Source organism: Brassica oleracea, chromosome C2, assembly GCF_000695525.1.
Source record: "Brassica oleracea var. oleracea cultivar TO1000 chromosome C2, BOL, whole genome shotgun sequence".
Taxonomy (NCBI): Eukaryota; Viridiplantae; Streptophyta; class Magnoliopsida; order Brassicales; family Brassicaceae; genus Brassica; species Brassica oleracea.
In genome coordinates, this window is record NC_027749.1 from 27,507,017 (window position 1) to 27,519,803 (window position 12,787).

At 37.5% G+C, this 12,787-nt stretch overlaps 3 protein-coding genes and 1 pseudogene across 3 annotated transcripts; 1 reads left to right on the forward strand and 3 right to left on the reverse strand.

Annotated features, from left to right (window-relative positions):
• The first annotated feature begins 2,189 nt into the window (after window positions 1-2,189).
• Window positions 2,190-3,316, forward strand: LOC106326200 (transcription repressor OFP14-like). Its single transcript, XM_013764218.1, has one exon. The coding sequence runs from the start codon at window positions 2,309-2,311 to the stop codon at window positions 3,203-3,205; it is 897 nt and encodes a 298-aa protein (XP_013619672.1). The 5' UTR covers window positions 2,190-2,308; the 3' UTR covers window positions 3,206-3,316.
• Window positions 3,317-3,529: 213 nt separating this feature from the next.
• Window positions 3,530-5,239, reverse strand: LOC106323896 (annotated as a pseudogene).
• On the reverse strand, window positions 5,104-7,426 carry LOC106325599. Its single transcript, XM_013763645.1, has 6 exons — window positions 7,278-7,426; window positions 7,062-7,194; window positions 6,534-6,637; window positions 6,286-6,433; window positions 5,750-6,206; window positions 5,104-5,635 (listed from the first exon to the last, which is right to left on the reverse strand). Exons 1-6 carry the CDS (start codon window positions 7,316-7,318, stop codon window positions 5,376-5,378), a joined length of 1,143 nt encoding a protein of 380 aa, XP_013619099.1. The 5' UTR covers window positions 7,319-7,426; the 3' UTR covers window positions 5,104-5,375.
• A 1,162-nt stretch (window positions 7,427-8,588) lies between these two features.
• Window positions 8,589-10,078, reverse strand: LOC106323897. Its single transcript, XM_013761944.1, has 4 exons — window positions 9,899-10,078; window positions 9,426-9,573; window positions 9,015-9,279; window positions 8,589-8,882 (listed from the first exon to the last, which is right to left on the reverse strand). The coding sequence occupies exons 1-3, from the start codon at window positions 10,076-10,078 to the stop codon at window positions 9,020-9,022; spliced, it is 588 nt and encodes a 195-aa protein (XP_013617398.1). The 3' UTR covers window positions 8,589-8,882; window positions 9,015-9,019.
• Window positions 10,079-12,787: the final 2,709 nt, after the last annotated feature.

A 12,787-nucleotide genomic window follows, 5' to 3' on the forward strand; every position in this document is an offset into this window, starting at 1 on the left:
ATATTGATCGTGTCGTGTGTGGCCCAGCAGATAACCGGGACCTTCAGTGAAGGCTAGGTTAACTTTGCTTTCCTCCGATTAACAAAACTCAACGGTGTGAATTTCGGTTCCCACAGCATATATATATATATATATATATATATATATATATATATATATATATTTAATATGTATAATATTTTGGATCGTTTTAATCCACTTTCACCATTCAAACATATAATTAGATCGATAGATCCACTTTAACCATACTTGCACCGTTATATCCGCTTGATCTACTCTTTTTGTACTCGATCCGCTTGATCCACTCTTGTGTTGAGATGAGATCAATATATGGGAAGAGAAATACATGAGGAGTTGAGTATGATGAAGAGGCCGTACATGGCGTAGTAATACTAGTTACCCGAGTAACTTGCAAAGATTAAACCAAAGTTACTCTAGTTATACAAGTTACCCGAGTAACTTTGGATGAAGAAGAGAAGCCATATTCCCTTAGCTAAGGCATCAGACCATTGCAAGGGAAGAAGATGCGCGTGTGACAGGCTGGAGAGGAGCAGGATAAAGCAGAAGGAGCTTTATGCACAAGGAAGAAGCTCATTGGATGATTTGAATTAAAACAAACCTTATCTCTTGTAATATTGCCCTTTATGAAACCTTCATCCTAGTGTTGCCTTTTCATATATATTGTAAACTCTGATCAGATTAATAATTAAGAAGTTTGGGATTATCTCTCTAGACTCTCTCTCTTGTTCATAATGATTTTTAAATACTCTTAAACATGTTTACTACCTAATCTCTCAACAAATCTCCCATTAACCTTCTCTAATCTACCTCTAATCTCTCAATACCTACTTTATTCTCTAAAATCATATCTTGTTTTATTCGATCCGCTTGATCTGCAACGCTCGATCTGTTTTTTCCACTCAAAGCCTCAAACAACAATAAATGTATTTATTATATAATTTACTCTCTGTCTCCCATTTTTTTTCTTCTTATTTTTACTTTTTTATTTTCTTCTCATTTACTCCATATTTTTCAATGACACTTATAGTTTTTCTTGTATATTTTTAAATTGAAACACTGATTGATACTCCCTCCGTTTTTTAATATAAGTCGTTTTAGAATTGTGCACATAGATTAAGAAATTATTAATTTTTTTATATTTTCTAAACAAAAACATCATTAATTATTTACCTAACCACAAATCAACCAATAATAAAATAGAAGGTATATTATCATTGGTCATATAACTTTAAGTGTTAATTAATTTTACATAGAAAACCGAAAACGTCATATAATTTGGAACATAAAAAATTCTCTAAAACGACTTATATTAAAAAAACGGAGGAAATATGTTTCAAATCAAAAGCGACATTAGTTTGACTTGCAATGGAAATAAATTACACTAGCATTCATGACTTGAATTCAGAATCTTGAAAGTCATGGAAACTAGCGGTGGGCACGAATCACATACTACAATCACATACTACTGTAAATTTCAGTATTTGCAATTTGCTTCGTAATTTACGGAAATCTGATTTTCTTATTTGTTTTGATTCAAAAAATATGGATATCCGAATAAATGACAACTGGATAGTTATGAATATCTCGTCCACTTTGTTTAATACAAGTAAATCTAAAAAACTATACAAGTTTATTTTTAAAATATGTTTATATAATATTAAACAAATGGTGAACCTATATGTTCCATAAATTTTTAAAATTAATTTTTTTTATAAAATATAACATTTTAGAAAATTGTAATTTTTATAAAGATTTTATATTTCTTTCTTAATTTAATACTTCTATAAGTAATTTTATTAATGAAATTATTAAAATTATATGTTAAAATAATAATTATATAAAATTATACATTTAATTACAACTCTCTATTTAATTATAAATATATTTCTATTGTATAAAATCAGAACGGAGCGGATATTTGATCCTAATTTTTTGAGTATTTGTGATTTGATTCGTTTTTAACTGATATTTTGATTTTTAATATTTGTTTTGCTTCGAAAACTTGCTGAAACCCAGATTTACCTGATTGAAACAAAACTAATAAGGAATCGAATCAAATTTAAGGGATAAAATGTCCAAGTACTACGCATTGCACAATTTCATTTACCAACAGTTTCAGATCAGAGACCAACCCCTCTCTCCGTCATCTGTCTTGGGTATATGGGGAAGTCCTCAAACTAAATCTCCAGAGATGGTAAAAAATCTTTCATTGGTTTGCTTCCACAAATAGTGTTATTCATCATCATCATCGTCATCAACATCATATTTTTCCGCAGAGGAAAAAAAAATGCCAAACCCAGTGCAGCAATCGGTGCATGGTTACCTGTCAAAGATCAAAAGGGAGGCAGGAAAGCTGCAGTTGTCGTCGTCGAAATCATTGTCATCATCCAAGAAGTGGGTGCTTAGCTATAAGCTTCACAAAAAGCTCTCCTCCTTAATGAATGTAAGACGTCCCAGCAAGACCTGCAGAGTCAACGACGACGACCACCACCAGGATCCCGGTCAGGCCGCCACCTTGTCCGATATCGACCGTTTTCTCGAGGAAAACTTCAAATCCCTCTGCATCAGAGATGGCGGCGAAGAGGAGGAGGAGGACCACCATCGGAGGATGACCAAAAAGAAGGAGAAAAGGGATCAGTCCTCGGATGACTCATCCGACACTGATGAAGACGACTACTATCGTCACAGATTCGAGAGGACATGGGGACAGGCGGTCTACGACTCCCCCAAACTGCCAGATCCGCGGAGGAGAACAGAGAGACTATCTCCACCACCTGGATCATCGGAAGGTACGCCCAGCATGTACACAACGCCGGAGGAGGAGGAGGAGAGACGGTCGTTGAGGTCCAACTCATCCAGCTTGGTGCTGCCTGAGAACTGCATCGCGGTGCTGAGATGCACTGAAGAGCCTCAGGAGGATTTCAGGAGGTCGATGGTGGAGATGATGGAGTCCAAGCTAGGAGGGGGCGAGGTGGACTGGGACTTGATGGAAGAGCTACTCTTCTGCTATCTCGATCTCAACCACAAGAAATCACACAAGTTTATACTCAGCGCTTTCGTCGATCTCATCATCTCTCTCCGTGACAAGGAGAAGAGGGTCACCAGGAAAAGCCTTGAGATGTCGCTCACTACTCGCGCCGCCAGGGACAGGTTTAGTAAGAGGAGCTATGCCTCTCGAAACTAGCTTGTACAACTTCCCTTCTTTTCTTTTCTTCTTTACATCAAACCATTTTAATTTCTTTTTAACATTCGTGTCTTTCTTCTCAGCCTTTAAAGTCAATGCTTGCATGTATCCAATGAACTTGTTGTATTCTTCTGTGTTAAGATTTTCTTTGACCTAGAGTTAAGATCACTAGCTGCACTGCATGACTTCCAAATATTTTCATACACAAAAAGAGAAACACGTGAGGGTTGTGGGATTGAATGCAGATGTATCTGCTTCCTTGTTATCACTGGTAACTTCCGCTATTTCTGCTTCTCACAGTTGTCACATTCTAGATCAACTATTTCATATCTCCTCGTCACTTAGTTCCATTAGTTCTGTCTTCCTTGAAGAACAAGCCTGCATAACTGTCCCATTGGCCTTCTTCGGCCCTCTTTTCTCATCCACATCTTTCTTGTCATCCACATCTTCGCTATACTCACTCTCATAATCATCGTACTCCTCCTCTTCCTCCTCCATACCTTCTTCTGCGTTTGCACCCTCATTTGAAACCAATCCCCTTGTCCCAGCCCTGGTTCTTTTCAAGACTTTGACCTTCAGTGATGTCTTTTTGTCACACCCGATCCATGAGTCGCACATGCAGTAGCAAGTCAAGTTTTACGTACCCTCTGAGGGTGCTTGGAGTTTACCCATTACCAGTCCTGACCCACTTTTAACTTTCTCAATCGCTTTGTTTCCTTCACCCCTGCTCCCGAACCTTCCATCCTGTCACTGATGGTTTTTGATGCAGCCGTTATGGCTCCACCTTCTGAGAGAACCACACGTTGTTCGAAAATGAATCCGCTAGGAGAACCCAATATAGTTTTTCTCCTTGTGGAACGGGAAGTAGGGTGCGTGTGGAAGAGCGCCTATGAGCCCATTGGGTCGTTTCAGAGTGACCCAAGCTTGAAGGGTAACAATGTCACCCTCTTGGATACCCTCTTCGCTTTTTGTCTCACATGTTATATGTCTATTGTCAGAGACGGCATCATCTCTAGTGCCTTCTCAATGTCCTCAACATCAGTTGCTACCTGGGTTAGCAATTCAGAACGGTCCGCCAAGCTCATTTCTTAAAGCTCTTGGAATGATTTAACCTTCTGGAAATTGGACAAACAACTACACGTACAAGACGAAAATATGACTGCACTTGACAAATTTGATAGTATTAATATACCTTCCGTGCTATCTTCTTAACGACCGTGTCACTGAAATGAGCGAGCCGCAAGAAAGGCGCAATTCCTTCTGAGGAGACTCCAGAAGACTTCCTTGCACTAAGGGGAACAGTCTGTGATGTTCAAATTTTAGTTAATCTTCTACAACAGCAACCTTAAGCCACTTCTTGACTTTCCATAAGAAGTAAATCTAGTGGGGAAATGAATATTCTAGAACACGTCTGAAATCACCTTGCAGTGCTGGAGACAACATCGCTGATTCACGAGTTAACTGGGCCTGTCTCAACAGCTCCGTCTGTACACATAAATGAAATAAAAGTTATAGTATTTCCGTTAATCAATGTTAGCGTTACAGTTGGCTAATTTAAAATATCACCTCCACTATGGTTGGCTTGCTCTTGCTTCATGTTCTTCAGGTCCAAATTTAGCTCACTCCTAACAGACATAAAGAGCTTCTGCAGAGGTTCATCATCAGTTCTACGAACTGGAATCTCCATGTACTCAGCTGCCTTGGTAAAAACTTCCATAACTTTGCTGAACAACGAAGATTATAGAACATGTTAAAAAAACAAAGCCTATTTTCATGCACCTATAGCATCACTCTGAAAGTGTGTATGAGTGAATATACCTTGGGGCCAAAGAGTCATTAGATAATAATATGCAGAAAGAGTAGTTCCCGGTATACTTTGATGACCTCGAGAGATAAATAACAGCAATAACAAATTCACTAATAAAAATATGTATAAGGTTTTACAAGTTTGTAAACGAAAAGGTTCAAATAACAAGAAAAAAAAAAAAGCTAAGGTTTTGCATCATCGCACTTCACACACTTTGGGATTAACATGGCGGCTTGTCTTGTAGGTTAACAAAGAATAATGTAATTCATTAATTCATTCACAGACGACAATTTCAATATCTCTAATCACAATGGACGCATCACGCATGCATGCATCACTACCAATTACTGAAGAAGAAGAAGATCAGTTTCGTGTGAGAGCATCTACGCGAGCCGCGACCTCATCAAAATCTGGGACGTTGTTGGAGGGATTAGCCTGCCACGATGCTGTTCGACGACTCATCCTCCTTAACCCCTCTCCGCTAGCTTTCTCCATCGACTCTGACCTCATGTTCTTACTACTACCACTGCTCGCCGAATCTTCACCAAGCGCTTCTGGGGGAGGCGGGTTCGCCAATCTTCTTCTCACTGATCTCGGCTTTGGTCTCCCCGCAATAGGAGAGTCTGTTTTTGAGATACCAACAATTAAATTATTACTATCAATTATGATATATAGTGCTTTTCTTGCAAAATAGATACTATTCTCTTATCCCCTATTATATATGTTGTTTTACTCACCAGTGTCGTCGGGCAAGAGATCAGACTTGGTCATTTTCTCTGGAAGGCTTTCCTGTTTCTCGATTTTGGGTTTATTGTTGTAAGACGCAGGCATGATGAATCTGTAGTAGAAAGGTTTGTTTTCTGGATCATCCTCCTTCTCTTCCTCCTCGTCAGGGCCAGAGACACAACTCTCGCTTGTACCCATGGAGTCGTCTTCGCTTCTTCTACTCATGGACTTGCTATCCAAAGAGTCTTTTCTGCCATGAAACGAAAGGCTGCTTCTGTTTTCCCTCGTCTTTCCAGGAGTATTTTGCTTTGTTTTTGTTTTTTGAGGCTCTTCATCAGGAGGTGGTGTGTAGAGCCTCTGTTCTAAAGACTTGGCGTCCCATTTGATGGAGTACTCTATGGCAATCTCCTGGAGCAGCTTTACCTTCATTTCCTTAGAGGGGGGCTCCGCTTTGAATCTCTCCACAAACTGCAAAGCAGATTACGATAAAAGTCACTAAGCCACAAACTAGTGTTTTGGCAGCGTAGAGAATGTATATTTAATATACCTCAGGGTTCACAAACTGTTCAAGTGAGTTAGTCCCGTATCTGTCAGCAAACAAAGACCTGAGATCGCGAAGCTCAGGCACTTCAGAGACTCTAGCGGCCGCATATACAAGGGATGAGATGGCCTCGCAACACTCCTCAGGGCATTTACTGTAACACCAATACATTTTTTTTTTTTTTTTAACATGGATGATGAATCCCAATTCCAAAAGAAAGTAAAGGCAAGAGAAGGTGCTTTGATTAACTTTACCTGGATTTTTGTAAGAGCGATACGTTGGATGCAACACAGATGCAGAATTGCTCCAACAACTCATAACAGGACAACCTCCTTTTCTCCTCAATAAGCCCTTCTGCCTGTCATACACATTTGTCATCAAATTCATATCTATCTCTCCGCTCATTTGACAAACAATTGATTATGCACGCCACAACAACAACAAAAAAAAAGATGATTTCTCTGGGTTGCTTGAGAAACAATTCACTGTGTTATTATAACCAGCTGGTGACAGCATTAAAATTAAATTTGTTTCTTTTTTTTTTCTTCCATTGCATCCACCTGTGTATACCAGAATAGAAGGAATTTATGAAAACATAGTTGACCCCTTTTTTTCTTTTAAATTGTTCAATTTTTTAAGATACGTAGTTTTTTTCTTCGGTGCTGGCACGTTCGGAGAACCAATCAGATTCTTACGCAACCCATTAAACGATACAGGGGATACATGATTACTTGTTCGTTAATCAGGAAAACAATAGATAAACTAATCAAAAAGAAAGTTACCCTGCCGTATGCATTGTAATCGAGGCTGTTGTTGAGAAGATCGACAATGTCCTTCTTCAAATATTTGCAAACAGAGCTTTTCTTTCTCTTCACCGTCTCCACTCTTGTTTTCGTTATCTTGACCAAGTACTTGCTGAGGTATTTAAATTGATTAATGAAAAGGATCAACACGTACGAAAAGCTGAAAAAGGGAACACAAGAAAAGAAAAGACTTACCATTTCGTATAGAATTTGGGTTTAAACAGACCATCAAACATTTTGCCTTCTGAAATTAACAGGGATAGATGGAATTCTCCTTGTTTTTTTCTTTTTGTTTCTCGTTTTGTATTTTTTGCTCTCTCTCTTTCGTGCAAGAGAAAGAGAGAGATAGAGAGAAGAAATGTTGTCCTTTTGGGAAAGGAAGGAAGGCTTTTATATATAGAAAAACAGGAGAGAGAGGCAGAGATAAGAATGAAAAAGAAACGACTTTTCTCTTGGCTGGGTCTAACATGAGATCTCAAGAAACGGAACTTGTTTCTCGCAAGAAAAACCAAGAAGCTGAGAGAGAGAGAGAGAGAGAGAGAGAGAGAGGAATATGATGCTGTTAAATGGGCAAAATTGCGCGCGCTTTCAGGAGAGCGGTAATTACTAAAACAGGCCTAGTGGAGTTTCTAAGAGTAGGCAGCTGACCAGGTTAGTTTCGGAATTCAACACTCTATCCAAGCCAGTAAGGGCATCTGCATCAGTCCATGGGTTCACAAAGTATTTTTTTATTATTATTTTTTTCTGTTTGATTTTTGTTTAAAAAAAAAAAATTAATTAATCGGACCAATCGCGGACCGTCACGTGCCGTGGGGCCCGCGCTACAGTGATGACTCGGGTTCAGTGCAGTGACCCTGCAGGAGACAGGTTCACTTCTTTTGCTTATTTTAATATATTTTTTTTTCGAAAACTGTGTGAACTCTCCATGGAGTTCACTGATGCAGATGCTCCAATAAATAGAGCATGTCCATCGGTTCTTATCAATAAATTAGTAATAAATATAGTGATTTGAAAGGTTTAGAACATTTGTTAATCTAATTTAATTTTTTCTCGTCCAATGGTAGAATTTCATTGAGGTTCTTAAATTTTTTTTTTAAATAGAATGATTGGATTTCATAACATGAAAGAATATAATTTTTTTTAAAACGAAGACATTACAACATATTGAAAATACAATTAGTAATCGTAAACGAGAAAAAATCGATTTTTGATGTATTTTGTTTTCACATACTCGATTCCGAATGCTCATCATATTCCCGAGATTTGAGGCATATCTGATGATCAAAAATTTGGTCGAATCTTTCATCCATCATTTCTTCAAGATTATCAGAAGAGGAAGAAGTCATTTAGAATAAATGTTTTTGGTGAAATGGTAAAAGAAACACAATATTTTAGAAAAATTTTGGTGAAATGGTTTGTTGCAATGATAATAGAAACACAATAATATACTCCTTTTGTCTTAAGATAGACTCGGAAGAGGAAAAAAGAAATGGTTTGTTGAAAAGGTAAAGAGAAACACAATACACTCGGAAATGAAAAATATAAATGGTTTGTTCATAACATCGATCAATATTGCATAGCTTATAAAGAGTTAATACCAATGACTATATCAAGACATGGTCAGCGAAACTGTTAGTTTCAGGTTTCATACTGTTGTACATGGACAATATGAGTTGCTAAGAAGACAGAATTTCCAAGAACTGGTGGATGGCGTCTTGAATCCCTGCAAATGCGACCACAAACTCTGCTGTATCTGTTTGATTCAGCAGCTTCTTCATCACCAGTTCCAACACTTTATACCTGCACATCACCAGTTTCTGCTATTCAAATCTTTCACTTAACTCAACCGGACTATAAAGAAAATAACATCCCCTATGTCTTTCAGTTCATCACTAACATTCCTTATTTTTGTGATGGAGAGAAAAGCAAAACCTGAGTCAGCTCATGAGGCGGTATCCAAGCCAGGACACAGCAGCCAGCTCATGAGGCGGTATCCAGGTGGGCATGAGAAGGTTAGAGACATCCTTCAAGGAGGTTGAAACCATGGTCTTGAAGTAATGCGACTGGTATCTGCTCAGCTGTTCTTCAATCAGCTCATCAAGCTCCCACCTGGATTTAAGCTCCTTGTCTAGTCTTGCAGCTATGATATTCTGTTCTTGCCTCCACAGTTCGTACAAGTTTCCAGGTGATTCGTCATCTAAGCAATCAGGTAACATCAGTTACTTTATCATGATGGCAAAAACAGATAACATTACAATGCAATTATCAAAAGTTTCACCCATCTACATTACTATATAAGTAACTCAAAAAACTTAGTTAAATAATGAAACTTTATGCGGATACCTTTTCTAGAAGAGTCGTGCTGGTGAGATCTCCAGGAGTGATGTCTTTCAGAAGAACCACCGGTTTTACTAGCAGCGTTTCTCTCAAGATCATCCCATGAAACTGATTCCACGATGTGGGTTTCCTCAAATCCACTCTCTTCACTACATCAATACCCAACCTGAGAAAAAAACTGAAAATTGTTAGTGTCTACATAACAGATGGATTTCAGCGAGGGAGGAATCCATAACAAACTTAATCAAATCCAAAACACTTGAACCTCTTCACAAACGTGATCGTAACACTAATACCAATTACAAGTCTTGGAACCAACAATGCAAACTCGAAAGGTGGAGCTAGCTGGAATAAATGCATGAAGCGCGCGCGCACACACACACACATGGATGCAAGCACATGCTCTCATAAATACACTCCTCCTCCAAAAAGAAAACTTTTTTAGATTCAGACAAAAGAGAAAAAGATCAAACTTTTACGGCAAGAGAAGGTCCTAATCGATCAGCGAAGACACTGGAACCGACCCAGCAAGCGAAACACATGAGAGCCGCAACGAACCCAGATTTCTTATCCAAGCAGATGTGGATTACGATGTTGATTGGGTTGCTGTGGTAAGCACCGTAGAAGGCGAAGTGCTTCTCGAGATCGAGCAATCCCATCATGCAAAGAGTGAACCTCCAAGGTGATTTCATTGACAGATTTGGAGCAGATGCTGGAGTGATCGATAGATTTTGTAACATGCAAAGAGAAGAAGGAAGAAGATGAAAGAAACCGACAGAAAAATAAATGGGATTTTTTCCCCTTTTGTTTTTAAGGCATATCCAATACAAAAGGAACACGTTAGGGGTTTTTAGCATTTCTTAAACCCGAAACCCGAAATACCCGAACCGATACCCGAAATGCCCAGGCCTAGGACTATCAATGGAGGTGGTCTAACAAATCTATTCATGGTTCTCTCCCAAAATGATATCATAATCTAATACTATTAAATCAAAATTCATAATATAATTGTAGCTTTTTTAAATTATTTACAAAACCATGCCATTAACTTTTTGAAATATTTTTTATTATTTTTGCCAGCTATTCAACCAGAATCATCGCATTTTATGACCAATCACAACACTCATCGAAACAATATATCATAATTATAAATTTTCAGCCCTTATAACAATAATTGTCGTAAAAAGAAAACATAAATCCTATCTATTCAAGCCCTATAACATAAAAGCACAATCATAAACTATACAAACTTTAAACCCTAAAATATAACGAAACCATAACAAAAATTAACATAGTATCGCACAATAATATTATCTTCATACCAAAACATTTGTTTCCTATCTCTCATATTATATAAAAAATTTGTATACAAAAGTACGACAATATATATAGAACTTAGAAAATATTTATCAAGAATCACTTTATCATGTTTATAAAATAAGTTGATTTACATTGTATTGAAATTTTAGCAAGCCTTAATATGAATATCTATTTTTGGTATAAGAAATTTTTATAATATGGTCATAATTTTATAAAAAAAACTTTATTTTCCCGAAATTCACCGGATATTTTGACTACTTGCTCATCAGCCAAAATTGTTGAACACAAACTAACTCCGCGATTTGCTATATACGATATTGGGAAAGAAATTAGTTGATTTTTTAATTATTAATTAGATGCCCATTCCCTTTATTTTTTTTTCATACAAACACTTTTATCTAAACAAAAAGCCATGATGCTGCTTATTCCACCTTCAAAATCCATAAAATCATTGCACCAAGTTGATTGATCTTAGATTTTCCAGAAAATCTTAAAAATTTCCCTTATTACAATGTCTCATTTAACTATTGGGATTATTGTCAAGCATGGTATAATTCTTTTTTAATTCAATCTCCTAAACACAAACACACATGGTTGATTTTATTTGACATGTAACCTACAAATATCCTTATTGGTTCATACTTCATACCATGGTGGAACTAATTTGGTTCATACCATGGTAGAACTACTTTGGTTCTCTCACATAAATTTTTAAATCCAGTGTCCAAAAATCATTCCAAATCTTCAAGACAAATTTCATTCCATCTGATGAAGAAAAGAAATTTCTCCCACTAGCCCTCTTGCACCCAAAATTCCATTTTTCTTGGGTATTTTCATGGACCCTCAAATTTACTTCAGATCCAATTTCTGTTATCCGAAGAAATTTCAGAAATAAGTGGTGGGATAAATACAAAATTCCCTCACACTAGTAAAAATCTATCGCATAGCCACTGTACTGCCACTTAAAAACCGTGGCTATTTAAAAGAAGCCACGAAACCGCCACGTAAAAGCCACGAGACGCAAAAAGCCACGGTAAAATTAAAAAAGCCACGATCAAGTCACGAAACAAAGCGTGGCAGGCTAAAGCCATGAAAGCATCGAAATTTTCGTGGCTGTATAAATTAGCCACGAATTTGCGACTAATAAAACGTGGCACCATTTTGTTTTTTTGTGCCGACATCAAAAAGGAAGTGTTACGTCCAATCCTTTGACGAAATGGGATATAGCCACGGTTGTTTCATGGCTGTTTCGTGGCTATACATGCTTTTGAGTCTTTATTCTGGTTATGGCAGAGAAATATTATGATATTTTAAGGGAGCCACGAATATTTCGTGGCCTTGTCGTGGCTATTTCGTATCATATATACGCTTCATAACCGTGACATTTAGAACTTTTGTTCTTCTCTCAAATTTTCAGAACAAAATGTCTTTCTACTTTCAATCTAGAGAATGGATGGATCAAAGAATTGATCCTGAGAGTAATCAGGTTTCTGAAATATTTCTTGGAGGTGTTGATGCATTTATTCAATTTGCGTGTAATCAAGAAGATTACAAAGAAAGAGAAACTTTGTTGTGTCCGTGTGCTCGATGCAAAAATGTGAAGCAACGTGAAGCAAGAGTTGTCGCACGACATCTATTCTTGTACGGTTTCAAGGGAAATTATTATTTTTGGACGAGTCATGGAGAGAAATTCAACGATGTTGGTGAGAGTTCCGGGGTGAATCATTCGACGGGTGAAGAAGAAATGTTAGAGACTCCTATTTGGAATGCTTATGAAGATCACCAGCAGAATATTCCAGAGGTACCCGCAGACATTGCGCCAGCTTACATGCCGGAAGCTATAGAAGAGACAGACATAGCACAACCCTATCATGATAGTGTTTTTGAAGCATTTGAAGCAGCGACTCAACCTCTCTACGAAGGATGTGCAGAAGGAATTTCTCAGTTGTCTCTTGCTTCGCGGATGATGAAAGTGAAGACAGATTATAATCTACCAGAAGCTTGTGTAGATGAGATATCTGAAGTATTTAAAAACATACTTCCGCAGC